The sequence below is a fragment of the Lissotriton vulgaris genome, chromosome 6 (genome assembly GCF_964263255.1).
Source record: "Lissotriton vulgaris chromosome 6, aLisVul1.2, whole genome shotgun sequence".
Lineage (NCBI taxonomy): Eukaryota > Metazoa > Chordata > Amphibia > Caudata > Salamandridae > Lissotriton > Lissotriton vulgaris.
In genome coordinates this window covers 965,495,040-965,517,253 of record NC_141694.1, presented here as the reverse complement: position 1 = coordinate 965,517,253, position 22,214 = coordinate 965,495,040, and the positions used below count along the sequence as shown (strand labels likewise).

The 22,214-nt window shown below is 41.7% G+C and overlaps 1 protein-coding gene across 1 annotated transcript in view; it reads left to right on the top strand.

Annotated features, from left to right (window-relative positions):
* The window catches only part of LOC147708257 (enoyl-[acyl-carrier-protein] reductase, mitochondrial-like), a 544,978-nt gene that overhangs the window by 181,937 nt on the left and 340,827 nt on the right, over positions 1–22,214 (top strand). Inside the window, exon 3 of the mRNA XM_086925328.1 lies at positions 3,270–3,401. Within this exon, the coding sequence (XP_086781454.1) occupies positions 3,270–3,401 (132 nt within the window). The remainder of the gene's footprint in view (positions 1–3,269; positions 3,402–22,214) is intronic.

Sequence of the window (22,214 nt, the reverse complement as noted above, 5' to 3'; positions counted from 1 at the left end):
CTTTGACTAGAATTGGCTTTCCAGAGCTGAGAGAAGCACCTGTCATGCTATCTCCTTGGGAAACACTAAAATAAGTGAATGGCCAGCCTGTCCCTGCACAGGGACCAAGAGTTGGCCTGTCAAAAGTTAAGCATCCCTAAAGAACGCCAGTAATTCCTAACGACATGTACATCCTTGCATTTGTGAGATTCCACCATCATTATTGATACATTTAGTCATTTTGACACGTTCATCCACTACACATGTACCCCGTCCATAACCAAACACCACAACTAATATCCTCCTCCGTTGTGCGATAGAGGAATCGCTCTAATCATCCTCCTTATGTGCCCAGGGTCTGCAGGAAGACAGCTGTACCCTGCACAAGCACACTCCTCTGCCCACTTTACCCATGTTAGACATGAGTGCCTCTTGTGCCGCTGAACACTCATTTTGCATTTTATTCAATCAATCAATCAGGTATTTGAGAAGCGCTCTACTTCCCTGTGAGGGTCTCAAGGCACTGGTGGATAAGGGTGAGGTGTTTTGTGAAGCTATGTATCATCCAAGGAGACAGGTCTTGAGGCACTTCCTGAATGCTTGCAGAGTGGGGGATACAAACCCAAGACCCACGCAAAGAGAACAATTCTGTTAATGTGTCAGTATACACAGTGGTGGGTAGCACATATTCCTTGCTTTGCCTATTATGTGATTCTGTTTCAGTGTTGTTAATCGGAAGCAAAAGAATTTAGGTTCATAACTGCAAACGCAGTAAGTTAGGAAGAGATTTGAAACTGCTGAGCGAAATATTTTTTGAAGGCGGTAAGTGTTACTGTCCTTTTCTATTTTAAATTATATGACAATCTAATATCTTTCAAATGAAACATTTGGGGCTTGTCAATTAATAATGAATGCAACACATGTCAGTAATCCCCTCAAATGAGATTTGAATGGAATTCCTGTGTTCTGTCTTTAATACATTATTCTTAGAACTTATTGCAAATAATAACTCAGTTGTCAGAGAAAAACAGTTGACATGTGTGCATAAGCAAGGTGGTGCTATTTAGTGTTATGGTGCTGTTGAAATCCTCTTTTTTTGTTTGTTCTCCTCTAAATTTTATTTTGTTTTTATGGAACTATATAACTGGTATTCTGGACCTATGGAGAGAGAGCGGCTTTCAAACATCTTATAATGCAGTGTTCTGCCTGTCAACATGACAACTAATTGTAAAACACCAATTTTGATTTTGATAAAGCTAAGTTAAAAGTGAGCAAAGACTGTGCAAATGACATGAAAGGAAAATATCCTGCATAAAGTGTACAAGTGAAATATGTAAAGTATGTTAACATGAAGGACTCAGTAGCAATATGTACAAAAGTACTGCCTGCCTGCATTGTCTTGGGTAGGTTTGCCATTGTTAAATCACATGTTTTATGTTTAAAGCTACTGTTATTGTGCAACTTGTCATCAAAAAAGTTAGAAAATACATCTTCGTGGTGTTTTACTAATTAAAAACTAACTAATTGCCAAATGTTATTGTTTTGCACATGTCACAGTTAACATATAAAGATGTTTACACTTGCCCGCCAGAACTTGAAGCCCCTCAACCAGTTCTGCCATGCCACCACCTACTGTTTTGTATCTATAAATACATTTTCCCAAATCCAGAGCTTTACCCGGAGAGGAAGAGAGGCATGAAGTACAGTGATTTAGGGGCCTATTAGGATGGTGGGTGGCTCGCCCCCGGCGGGGGTGATCGCCCGCCATCCTTCCATGATTGACCCTGCCACATTAGGATGGCTGGGGGGTCCGCGGCGGACGGGAAGACTGTCTGCCGCTTTTCCGCCGGTCAACACGTAGACCGAGTGGAAAACTGCTACAATATGTTGGCAGTGTCTGTAAGACACCGCCAACCATATCTGATGCCGGTGGAGAGCAACCTTCGCTGTTGGGGGCCCATAGCGGGTCCCCAGGATGATGGGGTGGTGGGAGGTGCACATGGTACCGCCCTGTATTGGCATGGACAAGGTGGCAGGCAGCAAGCTGTGCCTGTCAGTTCGTGCATGCCAATGCACAACGTGCATTCCCAGCATTGTGGCGTGCACGCTGTATACCACTTATTTCTACTCTATCCCCATTACTTTATTTTAACTATAGCATCAAAAGTTAAGCAGAACACATGAGGTTCAGTTCAGGCACGGCATATGCATTAGCATGTAAGGTTTGAAGCGGCCATCTTTGTCACTAATGCGCAGCTGCAAGAATTCCCACCAAAACCATAGATACGTCATACCACGTAGATGTAGATGCATGCCCAAAAAGGTTCCCGCGTTTTCTGCGGCCATTTTAGGACACTCGGGTTACTGTCAGTAAAAGCACATAGGAAAGCTTTCCCTAGATAATAAAATGTTGTGTGGTGTAATTATTAGTAATCACAAAACATGTTGGTTAATTTGTTACATGTTATTTCCAGAGGATTGAATACAAGCAAGTTTCTGTATGTATGAAACCTTGCTCCATCAGGTGTGCTAAAAAATATTCAGAAATGCGGGGCATGCATTTGTGCTTTAAGCGCGTACGTTGGTGGAGATGTTGAAATAGTAAAAAAAATATTTGAAGATGGTCACCAGCTAATAGCTCAGCAGCTGGCCGAAGACAAGAAGACACTTTGTGGGGTTCGGGGTAGTAGAATAAAAAAGAGAGGTATGGCTGAAAAGAGAAAAAAAAGCAGGAGCGGAGAGGCAGGGGACACAAAAGTTCCTCACTTGCAAATCAAGGTCTGACAACAAAAGTGAAAAGATACTTGAACCAATTAAAACGCTGGAGAGCAGAAAGCTCCTGGGCGGCACAGTCAAAGGGATAAGTTGAAAAAACATCAACACAAGAACAGCGAAATGAGATGGGCAACACAGTCATGCCATCATGAGCAAGGGTCCGACCCAATGCCCACACAGCAAAATTTGTGGCTGAGACCTAAGACTGAGTCAAGCCATTGTGCTTCTGCATCCTGCACACACTACTTTCCAAAATCTTGATTGATTTATCCTGCTAAAGATTTACACATAGATTTAATATCAAATGTATTGATACATATTTTTCAATTCTGGGCCTTACAAAAATATGATTCATCTATGAGTCTTGCTACAAACTAATGGATGAGTCAGAGTCGAGTGAGCCATTAGATGAAAACCGGCCTTTAGGATTCAAAAGTGTACAAGCTCTATTCGACTCTACTTTAGATTGTATTGCAGTGAAGTAACATTCCTTATGTTGTTTTTTCTCTTTTCAGGCACTTACGCTCTGTTGCCAACATTACCTGCTGTTGGTGGGAATGAAGGAATGGGAGAAGTCATTGAGGTCGGGCGTAATGTCCTTGACCTTAAACCTGGGGACTGGGTCATTCCAGTGGATGCTGGCTTTGGTAAGAATGCAGTCTGAATTTAGGCCAGATCATTTTTTGGAGTCAATTAAATATACACACGAGCATATTTACTTTCAGTTGCTAGCTGCTTTGCAAACCATCTCAGTGGAAACTCAGATTTGTTTTCCTTTACCACAATAGACCTTTATTATTATTATTATTAATATTATTATTATTATTATTATTATTATTTAACATTTGTTGAGCGCATAGCTACCCACAGGCATCCCAGTGCTAGTGACAGCAAGCAGACAGTATTAGGGGTTCTAAGACATATTCTGGAATAGTCAGCTCTTCAGAAGCTTCCGAAAGGAAGATGGTGGGCTGTTGATCGAAGAGGAAGGGTGTTCCACAATCTGGCAGCATTATAGGAGAAAGAGCAGCTCCTCTTGATTTTGTGGACTGATGCTAGAAAAGATTGGTTGAACGAAGACATCTTAAGGGGCAATAGAAAATGATGAGGGAGTGATTGATTGTGGTACCTTTCACCCAGAGGGTCTTGTGAACTATACATAGTGATTTGAATATTATGCGTTCATTTATTGGCAGCCAGTACAGAGTTTTAGGAGCAGGCGTGGCAGAGTGAGTTTTGTAGCAACCTGGCTCAGCAGTTCTGCATGACTTGAAGTTTCCTTGTAGTGGATTTAGGAACACCCAGGTAGAGGGAATTCCCATAGTCCAGGCGGGAGAGAACCAATGCCTGAACCATGACTCTCCGAGCAGGTAACGGAAGAAGTGGTAACATTTTCCGAATCAATCTTTTGATGCCAAAGCAGGTGGCTGCTAACTTTATTGCTTGGTGTTGGAATTTGAGAGATCTATCCAACCAGACCCCCAAGCTTTTGATTTTGGGTTTAGTGGCTGGCGGGGGGCCAAGACAGTTGGCCAGTCCTAGGGTGGAGATAAAGTAATTGCCCAAGACCATTAGTTTAGTCTTGTCTCCATTGAGCTTGAGGCATGGATGGTCCATTCATTTGGCCCCAGTTTCCAGACAGATTTCTGGGTTGGCTGAAAGGTTATTTGGGGTGTTTTAGTGCTACCACTAGCTGAGTATCAATCGCATTTGTGATAATATGGATCTCATAGGGGAGGACTAACTCAGCGAGAGGTTTCATATAAACATTAAACAGAGTGGGGCTCAAAGAGGAGCCCTGGGGAAATCCACATGTGAGTGGCACATTCTTAGAAGTGTTGTTTCCTTCAAATACCTGAAACGGTCTGTCAAGTAAAAAGGACTTGATCCAAGCCATGACGTCACCGGACACTCCAACCATTCTAAGTCTGTCAATAAAAATGTTATAGTTGATAGTGTCAAAGGCGGAGCTCAGGTCAAGGAGGATGATGGCCATGGCTCCTCCCTGATCGAGGATTTTCCTGGATTCTTCCATACCATGTTGCGTTCGGAATCCGATATGTGAGATATTCAGTCGGTTATGAGTTTCTATGAACTCTGAGAGATTACTATTAACATATTTCTCTAATATTTTTGGTTATCCCAGGGAAAAGCAAGACAGGGTGATAGTTACCCCATACCTTAGGGTTAAGATAATTTTTTTAGCTTTGCTTTTATCATGGCATGTTTCCATGACAGAGGAACTTGACTAGTGGAAATAGATAGATTTAACACTTCAAGTATGTTTGGGAGTATTGTTTCTCTGCCTTACAAAGAAGTTGCTGGATGGGGTGGGGACCAGGTTTGACCTGGACAAAGAGTTGGGGAAAGGTGGCTCGATTGGTAGTTGGAAGTTCCTTCAGTCGTGGTTTGCTGCCAGGTGGAGTATCAACTTCCGAGACTGAGTTATTGGGGCCAAGAACCAGAGGGAAGGTATTGTATATATATCTAGAATTTTCTTGTTAAAAATTTCTGCAAGTTCATTAGAGCGAGATTGGGTAGAGTCAGGTGGTGTCTCAGACGGAAGACATTTCATAAGGTTTGTAGCTATCCGAAAGATTTCCCTGGGAGCATTGGCTCTGGAGGTGATTTTTTTTTCATAGTACTGTGCTTGTGTTATCTTTATTTCTGTTTGGTAAATTTTGATGGACTCTCTATATTTCTGTGTTGTACTCTTTCCGCCAAGCTCTTTCTAATCTTTTCAAATTTTGCTTAAGTTCCTGAAGTTTGGGTGAGTTTTGGGTGTCGTTTTCTCTTAACATCTTTAATGGCTCAATTTGAGTGGTATAGTGGCATCCAAGGATGATTCAATCCAATGGTCGAATTTATCAGTGGCTATGTTAAGGATGGTATCCAATAGATGTCTAGTATTCATCTGGCTGTGGTCCATGACTCTATTGAGAGTTTCGCCCAGGGGCACACCCAACAACCAGAAATTTGGAAGTTAGTGGGCTGTTGCAGGAAGCTCCATTGGATCTGGATCAGAAAATGATCCGACCAAGGCACAGGGAATGGGATTGCATACTGAGAGCTTTTCATTGTTTGAAAAGATTGGATCCAAGATGTTACCTTTACAGTGTGTCGGGCTAGTGACTTTTTGAATCAGTTGGTTAGCCAATAAGCCTTAGGTAAGATCCAAGGCTCCAGATTTAAGAGGGTCCTCTAAGTGCCAGTGAAAATCATCTAATAAGGTAATGCTGGGCGAGGTACCTGCTAATGTAGCAGCGGTATCTGTAAGAGATTTAAGACATTGTCCACACTGGCCTGGGGGGCTATAGATAAGGATTCCTGATAGGGTGAGTGTAGCAGAAAAAGAGATTGTGAAGAACATATTTTCGCAGTCGTGAATAAGGTCAGACTCAATAGGACCTTTCAGGTGGTCCTTGACAATGATGGCAAAGCCTCCCTCTTTCCTCAATTCCCTGCCTTTCCTCAAGATATAGTAACCAGGAGCCAGCTTGCACAAGGCCGGGATCTGATTCCTTGTGGAGCCATGTTTCTGTTAAGAACAGAACATCGGGTTGTTCTCCATCAATAAATATAATATTAATTTCAGAAGAGTGTTTAGGTAGAGACCTGTAATTGAAAAGAAATGTTTTGTGTACACTAGGGGTATTTGTTTTAAGCTGTGTCCACGGAGCATTGCAGGAACCAAAAGAACAATAAGTACATGGTGCAAAGCCGTTTGTTAAACAAATGGAATGCAGGCATAGATCTTTACAAGGAATCCACAATTGATGGAGTAGCCAGGAGGAATATGTCAAGATCTCATTGGTAGAAGAGGCAGGGGTTCAGGCCCCTGGTCCCCAGGATGAGCACAGACGGGCGCAGATGGCAGTGGCTTTGGCGTCTGTGCTGCCATGCGACTTAAGTAGTCTCCGGGAGTCTGCCTACATGACCTATGCCCCAGAAGTCACCCCACCTCCTCCCTCCACTAAAACGGAAACTCCGTGGTGGACCAGGGAGTGAGCGTAAGGCAGGAGCCTTAAAAAGGTACCGTTAAAACAAATGACTAAAACAGTAAAAAGCATATATTTAAAATGCCCACAGTAGAGTGCTCACTGCAATATAGTTTCCTTGCCTGCTTACGTGTCACTGCGCGTCCGCGCTGCCATGCGACTTAAGTAGTCTTAAGGAGTCTGCCTACCTGACCTATGCCCCTGAAGTCACCCGCCTCCTCTCACCGGCTTCCTTCACTCAAACGGAAATTCCATGGTGGACTGGGGAGTGAGAGCGAGGCAAGAGCCTTAAAAAAGTACAGTTAAAACAAATGGCTACAGCAGTAAAAAGTATATTTTCAAAATGTCCCCAGTAATCCAGAGTTTCTTTATTTCATCTTAGAAAACCGAGACTTGCGGGTGGGGTAAACTTTCCAGATTTGTGATTATATCATAACGCTTTCAGCTTAAGGCAAGCTTCTCATTGGCTTCTTATGGAATCCTCTCCTTATACTCCTCTATGGGTCAATATTGAACGCTGTTTTTTTACTTCTTTCTCGACCAAGGTTGTTCTTTCTTTCACTGCCAAAAATGCCCTCACATCCCTTCCATTATTTAAACACACTTGCTCTTTGTTACAACCTCCTCTTACGCCAAAATAATATCCAGAAATGCCTTTCTACACTCTCCTTTGTGGCATAATCTTCTTATCAATAAGAGACGTCAGTACTGGGCCTCATGGAGAGCAAAGGGAATTACTTGGGCTACCGATTTATTTGATGGCACCTCTCCTTGTTCTTTTCCTGATTTTTAAGCTACATTTAAATGCCCTCGTTCCTTTTTGCATACATTTTCCATACTTATGGAATTACTCCTAATCATTTTCTATTCCCTTCCTTCAGATGAAGCTTCTAGCACTTAAGACTCACTTCTTAAAATATGAGCATCAATTCCAAAAGCTTCCTTAATCAATAAATTCTTTAACACCATGAATCCAGAATGGGACAAACTAAGGTGGAACTTGCTTGGGAATCAGACTTAGGCTTTCAGTGGAGCACTGATATATGGAATAGAATTTGGGCTCGCTCGCTCAAGATCCGCTTCCACCACTCAATCAATGTTTTTTCTATATCACAGACTATATTTCACTCCCATTTCTATAGCTAATTTCACACACATAGACAATACGAAATGTTGGTCCTGTGATTTTCCATCAGCAGGTCTCTCACATCTCTTTTTCTCATGTCCCCCTGTTATTTCTTTTTGGACACAAATCTGGGCTCGTTTATCTAACATTTTTCTAAGTCACACACCTATGTCCAATATTTTTCTCTTTATGGGAAGTTTATCAGAATCCGTTCCTTTACCTTTCTATGAAAGAGGATTGTTTGATCTTATGTTGGCTTTAGCGCTTCAACAAATTACGATAAATTGGAAAAATTTTGACCAAACTTTAAATTAAGCTATGGTGGAATACTTTATGTCAATGTCATAGGTTAGATGTTGCCTATGCCTCTCAATGCAATCCACATGTAAATAGAGATGTATTTTGGTTACGATTAACTACTTATATAAATATGGTTTCACTTAATAATGTTTCTCATTATCGTTCTGAAAATGTTCAACCCCCCTGAATTCCTTCCTCTTTATTCTATCTTCCCTCGTCTTCTAATATTTGGTGAAAATTTACTCAACAGTTATTTGTTCTTTATATTTTACGATTTTTAGGAGAATAGTATTGCAATCTATTTAGTAATTATGATTATTGATATATTTTATACCCCGTCTTTTCCCTTTCTCCCTCTTTCCTTTCTCTTGTTTCCCTAAAATGTAAACAGCTTTCTACTATGATTATTTCCTACTCTATTTTGTTTACAAGATATCCTATGCATTGTTATTTTTTAGGCCTTTAATGTATGTTATTATCAAACTTAACAAAAATGCCCCCAGTAAAGTGCTCAGTGCCATACAGTTTCCTTGTCTGCTTACGTGTCGCTTATCAGTCAAATTTAACACACACAAACCCACAGTGGCAGTTCACTAATACTTTAAATGCATTCTTTATTTATTTAGGATAGCAAATCATCATACCACTATAAACCAAGTACAGTAAGGGGCGTACCATTCGGTCCTCTATCCTGAAATAAATGTGCTTTAGACAGTGGTTAAACCAGACTTTCAGGTTCTTTATTACTTGCATCCAACTCTCCAATGATGTCCTTCCTTCTACAGGATTCAGTGTTCAGAGCCTCTTCAGACACACTTACTTCCAAACACCAATATGAACTCATCATCTGGTGCTGCCATGTCCAGTCCAATAGGGTAAATGGGCTGGATGCGTTGTCTGGTTCTCAGGTCCCAGTTTGCAGTACGTTGGAATTTCAACCTACCTTCTGCTAGGACAGTACATTCCATGTACAAGGCTGGTACCCGCGCAGATATGAGCTTCATTCCTAACATTCACACGGGCTCACTTTTCCGAGAATCCTTCTGAATTTGCTGCACTGGCACATTTGTGGCCTCCTTGGTGGGATCTCCTACCTGCATGTCACATCATTAAATCGGGATCCTGCAGTAATACACCTTGTTGCCCATTGGTAGCTCTAGATTACACAATGCCAGAAAAGCTACTCCTCGGTCACCCTAGGGATAAGTATCAATCCCGCACCACAAACCAACATGAATAAAGATATACAATTGTTAGAATGTACTCGTTTATGCTCTTTTTCTTGCATTTCTCCTAAAATAATCCTCTTGGTGTGAACAGAACCTTTACACAGGCATTGAGTTGCATTGCTAAAATTATCCTCGATTCAAACAGATGGTACTCTTTCTCATCAGAAAATAAATATATCATTCTATTTTTAACACTGACACCAACAAGTGTTTTTTTTAATGTGCATTAATTTATAATTGGTTCCGCATTTTGTCAGGTTTGATTATTTACAATTTGTGGAATTTTATTTGTGATGAGCATAGACATCATATTGTATCATCTATCATGCTATCCCAAAAGATTAAGGGCCTGATTTAGGTCTTGTCGGATGGGTTAGCCTATGGCAACGCTGACTGATATCCGTCCCGACGAAATATAAATCCCTTTATGGCTTATGAGATTTATATTTCGGTGAATGGGATATCTGTCACCATTGTGACAGAGTAATGCGTCCGCCCAGATCTAAATCAGGACCTAGGTCTGATTTATACAGGCCACCTTTCACTAACTTTCTCTCCCTGCACTCATAATTCTCTTGCTTTCTTTTCTTTCTAATCTCACCTCTCCTCTTCTCTTCTTGCTATACCCTCCTCCTCTTTTTTTCTGTCTCCCTCTTTTGCTTTCTTTCCTTTTCAACTTTTTCTATAAATCCCCCCAAAATATTCTATTAATTCTCATATTCACACTTGAATATTGCAATCTTAGGGACTTATTTACAAAGAATTGGTGTAGGGCAGCGCCAGAAGTAATTTTGCTTTGCTGCCTTACATTAATTCATAAGGGCAGTAATGCACTGTGTTTACAAGATAAGGTGCATTCCTGTCCTTTCAGTCTGCGCCAGCGCACAATTAGCAGCCATTCGCCAAGCACCATGTGTTGTTGTCTGTGTTGTTAGCGTGATTGTTTTTGTGCAGGAAGGGGCTTTTCACCCCCAATGAGGAATGGATTAGCCATCTGGCCTCCCATATCCATGAACAAATTAAAATCATTCAAGACTCCTTTGAGGCCCCGCCCCTGACCAATGGAGAGTTTTTTGGGCCCCCAATCCCTTCCACTCTTGTGACAGACCGCCTCTCATCACAGTTCCCTCTGATTCCCCTGGAAAAATCCATGGAGATTATGAAAGCCCTCAAGTCCGGCTCACCCTCTGACCCATTCCCAGCTAAAGTGCTGGCTTCTATAGCTGGGATTATCAATGCATTTGTGAATCTGATCCCCAATACTTCACTGCAGAGTGGACTGGTGCCAGACAGTTGGAAGGAGGCAAAAATTCTCCTTTTACTAAAAAAGCCCTTGGCCGACTGTTTAATAGCCTCTAATTACAGGCCAATATCCCTACTCCCCTTTTTCTCCAAAGCATTGGAGAAATATGTGAATCTTATCACTACGGAATATGTGGAAGTCAACCATGTGCTTCACCATAGCCAGTCTGGCTTCAGAGTAGTACAGAAACAGTCTTATTAGAAGTCTCTGATGTTATCAAGGAGACACTAGATAAAGGAGGCAAAGTGGTGCTGATACTGTTGGACCTATCCGTGGCTTTCGATACCATGTTCACAGATCGGCTCGTGCAGAGACTTCTGGAGTGTGGCCTTGGTGGCACGGTACTCAAGTGTTTTTCTTCTTTCTTGAAAGACCGCCAACAAATTATTTGGTCCCCGCCTTTGCTGCCTCCATCCCCCCATGATGGTAGGGGTTCCTCAGGGCTAGATTCTAAGCCTGACACCTTTTAACTTATATATGGTCCCCCTCGCGCATATAGAGGAGACACATGGCGCGAAAATAGTATCATATGCAGATGATACACAAGTGCTGTTCACTTTTCAGAAGGGTGCTGATTTTAGAGGGGATGTGCTCAACACCTGCCTGTCAGAAGTGTTCTCCTGGTAACAACTGGACCAATTGAAGTGTAATTCGGAGAAATCAGAGATCATTTTCTTTGGTCCTTCTCCCTGTGAGGTGTGGCGCCAATGGCTGCCTATACACCTGTCCCCACCCGAAACCTCATTAAGGACAGTCAAGAACTTAGGTGTCAAACTGGATGATGATGTATGCATGAAAGCTCAGATCCAAACATTAGTGGGGTCCTGTTTCGGCTTGTTAATAATGCTGAAGCATTTTTTGCCCCTGCTTCCAGTTATTCGCAGAAAGATGGTGGTCCAGGCTCTGAATGTGTCAAGGCTGGACTACATGAACATCCTGTACCTGGGCCTCCCGGTATATACACACTGACATGCCTTCAAGTGGTCCAGAATGCAGAGGCGAGGGCGATTCTCATACCAGGACCCAGAACAGGGGTGTCCTCCCACATGAAAGACCTGCACTGGTTGCCGATTTGTAAGAGGATTCTGTTCAAAGCTCTGGATCTGGCCTTTAAAGCTCTACACGACATTAGTGCCTCTTATCTTAGGAAAAGAGTTCAGCATTAAAAACCACAAAGAACTCTGAGGTCCTCATCACAGCAGCAGTTGATCATCCCTAGGATATTCGGCGCCTGCATACGCGGCCGCTCTTTCTAAGTGCAGACCTCCCGTCTCTGGAGCAGCCTGCCACTTAGACAGATGCAGGATTTACTCACCTTCAGGAAGCAGCTGAAAACCTGGCTATTCCAACAATAGTCAATGAGCTGAGTGATCTGGCAGAGTTAGTGTCAGTTGTCTGTCTTGAGGTCCTTCAGCACCAGGACAATCTATTGAGTAGCTGCGCACTCTAAAAGTACCTTTTTACATTACATTACACAAAAACAATCTTTAGGGGTGTTTTCTCTTTATGAGTGCTATAGAAAGCTTCTCTAATCCAAGTGTATGTCAATACATTGCTGCATCATTTTCACAACTGTTGGAAATGGCCGTCTCTGTGTCGTCATCCCCAAACCTTTTGCCTTCACTCCTCCAATTTTTGCTGAAATCGTTTTTGTTGCCCTTGAGACTCTATGCACTTTACCAATGCTAGCCAGTGCTGTGCTAAAGTGTTTGTGGTTTTTGCCTAAAATATGGTAAGATTGGCTTATACCCATTTAGCATATTTCATTTACTTATAAGACCCTAGTAAAGTGCACTACACGTGCCCAGGGCCTGTAACTTAAATTCAACAAGTGGGCCTGCTGCACCAGTCACTTAAGTAACCCTTTAAACGTGTCTCAGGCATGCCATTGCAGATCCTGTGTGTGCAGTTTTAACCCGATGTGTGCTTCGGATGGCCCCCAGCCGACCAACTTAACGGTGGCCGTGTGCTGATGACAGCCGAGGGCTGTCCGAATCCCGCCCACTCAATAAAACCCCCACACAGCGCGAAAATTTGCGCAGCACCAAAGGGGTTAAACTGTCGAACTGGCAAAATAAACCTTTTGCCGGGCCCAGACCTTCCTTTTTAATATATATGTCAACCCTAAGATAGGCCCTGGACAGTCCCAAGTTCTAGTGTATTTAAAACATTGGACAAGAACTTTTACGTTTTACAAATCCCGGTAGTGAAAAACTCTTAAATTCGTTTTTCACTACTTAAAGGCCTATCTCTCCCATAGGATAACATTGGTGTTACCTTATTACATTTTATAACTTTACTTTCCAAATGGGAAGATATGATTGGTTTATGTCTGGTGTATCTGAATTCCCATTTTAAAATCCTAACTTATGGTGAAGTGGGATATTAAATTACGAGTCTGAAAAGGGCGCTTTTAAAAAGTTGGCATTCTTTCCTTAACCATTTGGTGCCTGCAGCCTGTCTCTGGTCACATGGCTGGATGTAGTTTGCAGTTGGGCTGTGTGTATTCTTCCTAGACAGCCACACACAATGGAAGCTTAGGTGTGACTTGATGGGCCATCACTGGCAGGATGGGTGGGAGGAGCAGGGGCCAGCCTCACACCTGAATAGGCTGTGTCCTGTCTTCATACAAATGGCTTAACAACCCTGCATTGTCACTTCAGCCAGCCCAGCTTGGAGCCAGGGCATGGGAGGTAGGGAATTACCTGCACTTCAAAGACACTGTCTAAAACGTCTCCAACCACCCAGATCCTGAGCACCAATGTATAAAAGAAGGACCCCAGACTCCAATGTAGTGTAGTTCCCATATTCCCAATAGGCTCTGCGCATTGGAATAACATAAACAGCAGTGTAGACGTAGGACGGAGGTCATCTAGGTCTCTACTGACTATGTTAGACTTAATTAGTTTTGCCAGCTAGCTCAGAGATCACTAGAAACTTTCTCGAATGAATAGGGAGGGGTTAACTTCCCTGATTTAGACAAGAAGGGATAAGCTTCTGACAACCATATAACATGACAACTTTGCTCCCCCAGAATAAGGAGTGTATCTCCAGAGTAGTGTGAAAACAATAGACAGCTATTTCACTCAGTCAATCGTGCATGCTTAGTTCCACCAGAGTGCAGAGAAATAGAGAGACGGGTGTTTTCAATAAAATGTGTTATTTTATTGAGCAGTCTTCTTTCTCATGCAAGAGAAATTAATTGCCACAATTGCAATACTTATTATGAAGTAAAGTGCGTACAGTAAAAGGAGTATTATAGAATAATACTGTAAAAGTATTGATATGGTTTCTTAGCTATATGATACTTTAAAACGGATAAAATATTTAAATACATAAAAACATTGACTAACGAACTCAACTGGTGCTTCTAAGATACGCCTACCCCGGTGAACCTGATCTAAGCCTAATACGTGGGAAGGAGTCAGTAAGTTGCAGTTTTAAGTTAAGTTAAGTTGGGTTTTTTGCAAAGAATCTGAATCAAGAATTCTCTCTAAGGTTTGAATCAGCTCAGTTCCTTGGTTATAGAATGAAGGAGACCTTGTATCTCGTTTCTCAGGACTCGATCTCCCAGTAACCCGCAAGGATGACTGGAAACACCGGAGATGAATTTCTCGGCGTGAGAAAAGGCAGCTTCTCCAGTGTGTCAAAGGGGAGGGGCGTCTTCCTTCGGCTCTCGCATCAGCTGGGCTTCGGATAAGTAGATAGCCGCTCTGCTCCACACCACCGTGTGTTGCTTAAGGCAAGTGTTGGTATATTTATACCTGGAAGGTGCCGTGTTTGACGTAAGGTTAGACATAAGACGTCAATAAAATATGTCACTAAGAACTGACTGTTCCTTTAGTGCTCGCAGGAGTTCAATGACAAATCAAAACAAAGACATGGGGAATTCCCAGGTTGCTGAAGGTTTGGTGTGTCAAAAGAACTCGTTGTGCTCTCTAGGAATCTAAGGAAGTAGCCTTGCCGTATTTGGGCTGCGTGGGCTATGACTGAATATGGGTAAAATTCGTATGCCTTCATTAGGACGTGATTTATCATAACCGCATAAGGGCATGAATCAGGAATATTTAATTAGGGTCCTAGATACATTCACAACAGCCACTCCAAGTATAATGTCCATCATTACTAAATACTAAGCAATATATAAACATATAGGTAGGCATGTGTTTTCCAACCCACCCCAAAAAACAATGAAATGCTTTTGAAATGGTATAGATACACGAAATGAGTACTATACTGTACGCTTTCAAGCAGAGTTATCATTCAGGAAATGCAAATATGAATATAGGCTGAATGAATTGCAAAAATTATATTTATGAAATGGCTCTGAATACAGAAAAAAGATAGGCCCTGGACAGTCCCAAGTTCTAGTGTATTTAAAACATTGGACAAGAACTTTTACGTTTTACAAATCCTGGTAGTGAAAAACTCTTAAATTCGTTTTTCACTACTCAAAGGCCTATCTCTCCCATAGGATAACATTGGTGTTACCTTATTACATTTTATAACTTTACTTTCCAAATGGGAAGATATGATTGGTTTATGTCTGGTGTATCTGAATTCCCATTTTAAAATCCTAACTTATGGTGAAGTGGGATATTAAATTACAAGTCTGAAAAGGGCGCTTTTAAAAAGTTGGCATTCTTTCCTTAGCCATTTGGTGCCTGCAGCCTGTCTCTGGTCACATGACTGGGTGTAGTTTGCAGTTGGGCTGTGTGTATTCTTCCTAGACAGCCACACACAATGGAAGCTTAGGTATGACTTGATGGGCCATCACTGGCAGGATGGGTGGGAGGAGCAGGGGCCAGCCTCACACCTGAATAGGCTGTGTCCTGTCTTCATACAAATGGCTTAACAACCCTGCATTGTCACTTCAGCCAGCCCAGCTTGGAGCCAGGGCATGGGAGGTAGAGAATTACCTGCACTTCAAAGACACTGTCTAAAACGTCTCCAACCACCCAGATCCTGAGCACCAATGTATAAAAGAAGGACCCCAGACTCCACTGTAGTGTAGTTCCCATATTCCCAATAGGCTCTGCGCATTGGAATAACATAAACAGCAGTGTAGACGTAGGACTGAGGTCATCTAGGTCTCTACTGACTATGTTAGACTTAATTAGTTTTGCCAGCTAGCTCAGAGATCACTAGAAACTTTCTCAAATGAATAGGGAGGGGTTAACCACCCTGATTTAGACAAGAAGGGATAAGCTTCTGACAACCATATAACATGACAACTTTGCTCCCCCAGAATAAGGAGTGTATCTCCAGAGTAGTGTGAAAAAAATAGACAGCTATTTCACTCAGTCAATCGTGCATGCTTAGTTCCACCAGAGTGCAGAGAAATAGAGAGACGGGCGTTTTCAATAAAAGGTGTTATTTTATTGAGCAGTCTTCTTTCTCATGCAAGAGAAATTAATTGCCACAATTGCAATACTTATTATGAAGTAAAGTGTGTACAGTAAAAGGAGTATTATAGAATAATACTGTAAAAGCATTGATATGGTTTCTTAGCCATATGATACTTTAAAACGGATAAAATATTTACATACATAAAAACATTGACTAACAAACTCAACTGGTGCTTCTAAGATACGCCTACCCCGGTGTACCTGATCTAAGCCTAATACGTGGGAAAGAGTCAGTAAGTTGCAGTTTTAAGTTAAGTTGGGTTTTTTGCCAAGAATCTGAATCAAGAATTCTCTCTAAGGTTTGAATCAGCTCAGTTCCTTGGTTATAGAATGAAGGAGGTCTTGTATATCGTTTCTCAGGACTCGATCTCCCAGTAACCCGCAAGGATGACTGGAAACACCGGAGCTGGATTTCTCGGCGTGAGAAAAGGCAGCTTCTCCAGTGTGTCAAAGGGGAGGGGCGTCTTCCTTCGGCTCTTGCATCAGCTGGGCTTCGGATAAGTAGATAGCCGCTCTGCTCCACACCACCGTGTGTTGCTTAAGGCAAGTGTTGGTATATTTATACCTGGAAGGTGCCGTGTTTGACGTAAGGTTAGACATAAGACGTCAATAAAATATGTCACTAAGAACTGACTGTTCCTTTAGTGCTCGCAGGAGTTCAATGACAAATCAAAACAAAGACATGGGGAATTCCCAGGTTGCTGAAGGTTTGGTGTGTCAAAAGAACTCGTTGTGCTCTCTAGGAATCTAAGGAAGTAGCCTTGCCGTATTTGGGCTGCGTGGGCTATGACTGAATATGGGTAAGATTCGTATGCCTTCATTAGGACGTGATTTATCATAACCGCATAAGGGCATGAATCAGGAATATTTAATTAGGGTCCTAGATACATTCACAACACCCACTCCAAGTATAATGTCCATCATTACTAAATACTAAGCAATATCTAAACATATAGGTATGCATGTGTTTTCCAACCCACCCCAAAATACAATGAAATGCTTTTGAAATGGTATAGATACACGAAATGAGTACTATACTGTACGCTTTCAAGCAGAGTTATCATTCAGGAAATGCAAATATGAATATAGGCTGAATGAATTGCAAAAATTATATTTATGAAATGGCTCTGAATACAGAAAAAAAAGTCGAGACCATTTCATCACAAAGTTATATAACATTGTACATATGGTAGAGGCTGATTCAAAATATTGTCTCTAGAGTCTCTAAAAATAGAACTTCTGTTCTCTAAGAATAGTTCTACTTTAAGCAGAGTACCATGTGCCAAAAAACTGTAAATATTTTGGAATTTATCAGAAAATAATTTCGTTTTCGGGAAGGGAGAAAAAAAATAGTTTCACTGTCTTTTTGGAGTTCTGTTTATCAAAATTGAAGGTTGAATTCAGAGTTCAGGGAACGCTGTGAGCTCATTTTTTCAAATATTATTCTCGTTGTTAGGGGAGATCATTACTTCTGATAGGCCGGTAAAAAATTTGTCTACAACAGTAGGTGAAAGTTGGGCCAACTCTGAAAAGGTGTAAATAGTACATATGTGCGATGCATTGCCATCATCGATGTCAGGATCAGCAATGTTCACAGAAGGTTGTACCTGTGTGGTGCTGCTTTCATCTCGTACCTCACCGCCACTTAATTGTAATGGTGAAGTCTCAACGAATGGCGTCATCAGAATAGGTAACCGCTTGGGACAACACGATGCATGAGTCGTTACCGGACAAAGCAAAGCGTTGATATCCATTGGTACTGCTGATGGTAGTGTAAGACAAACGTCCAACACGCATAGCAGACATCGAAGCACAGGTAAGATGCAATTTTGCCAAATTGGTCTGAACAAAAGAAACCAGGTAGTATTCAGATCTCTTAGCCGGGCCAATCCGAGGACCTTGGTGATACGGTCTCGGTATCGTATTGCTAGGATCGTTTCTTCCATCGTAGCCAGTGTTTTGTCTGTGACTTGGCTTGCCATATCGGAGCAGAAAGAACAAAAATAAAATTCCTGCTACGAGTCCCAAAATAAGAGGCAGGCCACCGAAGAGCGAATGCACAAAATTCGGGAAGATGCCAAGAACTGCTTCGAAGGGTGTTAGCAGTCCCGAAAAAATTGTCTTAAATACATGTGCGATGCCACTGGTATCTGACACGTTTAAGATTTGACTTAACATTTCTACAAAATGCACTGGGCAATTTGTCGATAATAGGGTATGTATCTCTGCCGCTGTCCTTGCAACTAGCAGGTCATATGTCTCTTTGGACGAGATTAAAGGCACAGTTCTCTGTAAAAGAATAGACTTCATTCTGCTTAAAGTATCAATTCGAATAGAAGAGATATTCACATAAGGCCATATTGCCGCCTCCATGTCTGGATTGCTGTTTGGATACAATACTTGCATACAGCAAATGACCCTGGCCGTCACAGTTACGAGATAGGGGTTTTCCTGGCACTATGCCACAGCAGCTGTGATCACTTATTAGAACGTAGCTACCGTTGGAAAGCTGTCTGAAAAATGGCTCTATCTGTGTAGTAGGGGTGCCCTGAAGATGACATGAAAGGTTGTTCGAAGAACCTTCACAGGCCCCATGCAAGTTAATACCTTGACACAGGAGTGTACTGCTTAGCGATTTTTTACAATCATTACCACTAAGAAATACCTCTTTTTTACCTTCACTGTAACATTTGTGTGTATAAGGTAAATTCCAGGATGATTTAATGTATCCTTCACCCAACCTTTCATACAGGCCTGCTGGTATATATTTTTGGCAGTATTGAAACTGAAAAGTCATAATCGGGATTGTAATGGTGCCATGTATTATCCATTCAATGACAGGTCTTTCTGACATTGTCAATGGTAATCTCTCAAGTTTTTCAATGCTCAGTATCGTATAGTCTGCTCCTTTTTGTGCCAAACTGATTTGTTTATCAGTAAGCTTAAAGATAGAAAACAATGACGTTGTGTTGATTAAACGCCATGGCACATAGCCTGAACGCAGGTTTTGTAACGTCCAACCTAGCTGTACAATAGAACGTAATTGGGACTGGCCATGTTGTAACATTAGCATGTCCTGCTCTATTATATCAATAGCAGATGATACGATGCTGTCCAGTGAAAAGATTCTGGAGGACAGAGTCGTTAGCCCATTGTCCACTACAGAAAGTGATTTCTCCAAATTGATACCGTCCATTTCCCGTATTTTTTCTGCAGTTTCAATTTGTTTCAATTTCCAAGCTTCATTGCAAGCTGCGTATATACCGGCGTATATGAAACGTTTTTGACGCTGTTTGCGAGGTCCCATTATGAAATCTCTCAAGTCAGCACCTTTTTTAAGTAAAGTTAAATGTTGATTGATTTCGGGAAGTGTGGATTTCTGTAGCCAGTCAAGGCATAGTTTTCCTACACTATATGTTGTTACTATCCCTGGATGTTGTCTCTGGGAATATCTAGGGTCTGGCCTGTTCTGTTTGAACCCCTGTATTTTGTTCAGGAATGTATTTTGATAGTTATTTGTGTCTATGGGCCAGATCAACCATTTTTTCCAATAAGGATTTGTTCTGTTTTGTTTTAAAATATAGGACACGTCTAACCCCTCATCTGTAGTGGTGTTTCTATCAGGCATAGGTTTTGGTATAGACGGGTTATTTAAATCTTTTATCTTAGCTAAGCCAAGACAGGTTGTTTGCTGAATTGTATCATTCAGGAACATTATTTGTTCTGGGATCATGCAGGCTCTGAATAATGCTTCTAGACCTTGTACCTGCCATTCTTTTGATCCCCATATGGTTTTTGTTTCAATGTTGTTTTTCCAAAACTCAAAACCAAATTTTGACATTTTGTCATAAAAATTTTCAGAATAGATCAATTTAGTATTTGTCAGCATGCTTTTCATTCCTGTCTTATTTAACATCTTGAAATAAAACATTTCTGGATCAGTGTGATTGAACCCTGAAAAGTATGGGGATTTTTCAAAAAACGTTTTCGAACTGCCTATTGGCAGAGTTGGACAATGTTCCCACTGATTATAAGTAAAAACATTTCTAGGATTCGCCGACTTATGCAGATAATGATGACCATAGTGGTTATAACAGTACATCTCTTCATAATTCGATGAGCCCTGTAAATAATCATGTTCTGTAAATGTTGCTGACATTTCTAAATCTGACATCATATTATTAATATTTTCAAAGTCCCAATCATCAGAGAAAGAACTTGGTGTCACAAAATCACTTAATGAAATCTTGAATTGGTGTGGATACTTCAGGAGCTCTACCGGGCCATAGATTTCATAGTCAGTTCTGTCCCATGCTATCCCACCAGGTATAGGCTTTGCTGCGATGTTCACTGATGATAGTTCTCTTTTCTCTATGTGAGAGGATCTGTGTGGTTTCAGGACCAAGTTGATGTTCTGACTTGCTGTGTCCATTGTACTGTATTTTCCATCAATAAATGTACTCAAAATTAAAACTAAAATTAGCCAAAGTAGAAGGATAAGTACCCCTAACACAATCCATAGTTCAATCCAAGGGGAAATCAGATATGTTTCATTGAGTTGATGAAAAAGTTCTTTAATTTTCATTTTGAAAGTTTTTGTTGCTGGCTTGTCTCCATGTTCACATGGATCATCGGAAAAAGTCATCAAAGTTGATAAAGTAGCCAGACGCAGTTCTTTCAATTGGTGGGATTGCTTCCGGATTTCCATTGATCTTTGCATTTTCTTTTGTTACATTTGTATAGTCCAAGGCTACATCGTTGTAGACTGGTGTTTCTTGAACTGTTGCAATTTGGGTTTCAAGAGGCACAAGTTCCACGGCTTTGTTGCATAGTTCTTTTTTATTCACTGATGGTTTATCGAAAGTGATTAGTCTTTCAGTTTGAACCTCTTGGATTGTAGCAAGATTTGGTTTTCTGCTACTTCTTGGGAGTCCACTGGGCCTACTCCTTATTATTGGCCACATGATTATGGTTTCACCAGGTCGATGGAAACAACTCTGTTTTCCTTTTTACCAGCAAGTGGCTGTAGTACTACTGATCTTGTTCCGCTGACAGCTAAGACAGGTACTGCTTTTCTGTAAGAAGGCCCAAATTCCTTCTTCACCGCGATCTTTTCTCTGACCAGATCCTCAATCTTTTGTAATCCAGACAGGTCTTGCTGGGACAGGTGGTTCTTTAGTGGTTGTTGGCGTATACTTTATGTTACTTAGACTTTTTCTTGTTTCATTCAAGTCCTGTAAAATAGCCAAACGATCTTTGATATCAAAGGTTTTTTCTTCCACCACTGAAGTATGACAATCTAAGTCCTGGATTCTTATTCTAGTGCCGAACAATAGTTCGTATGGAGTGAAACCTTTTAGAGAATTTCTTGGCAGATTGTTAAGACTAGTGGAGTGGTGTCGCTCACTGGTTAAAGGCGGCAGACCCGGAAGCAGAGGTCGGCCTGGGAACAGGGTTCGATTCCCGACGCGGCAGGGTCTTAGGCCATGGTCAGCGGACTCGATAATTCTCACCTCGGTCCCTCTCAGCAACTCTGGGCAATAGCTTGCTTAATCTCTACTAACGTCCCCATCAGCGCCGGGGGATGCTTGTCTTCACCTTGGAGATGCCCAGGAAGGACCACCTCACAGGGAAAGCCAGGATGGGTTCCCCAGCGGTATACAGCGCCGGGACGCCCCTTTGCTGGGGCAGCTGTGCGCTTTACAAGTATACGACATTTAACATTTAAGACTACTTTGGACACTTGTTAAATGTTTGACCCACCCATCACCCGAACCTAATACCCTCGCTGTTATAGATTGCTTTATGTCACGTTTTTTTCTTTCCACAACCGCATTTCCCTCAGGATGGAAGGGAGAAGAGTACCGCAATGCAATGCCCATGCTGCTCATTGCCTCTTTGTAAGCTCGAGAGCTAAACGCAGGACCCTGGTCAGAATGTAGCATGCCAATTGCGTATGTGCCGATAAAGACTCGCAAATCTTTTATAACAGTTCTGGCGTCAGCCGAGCGCTGGGGCCACATCCTTAGTGAATCTAGTCTTAATAATTATAAGACCGCATTTGTCCGGTCGGACGTCAGCGCATAGATAGCCTGA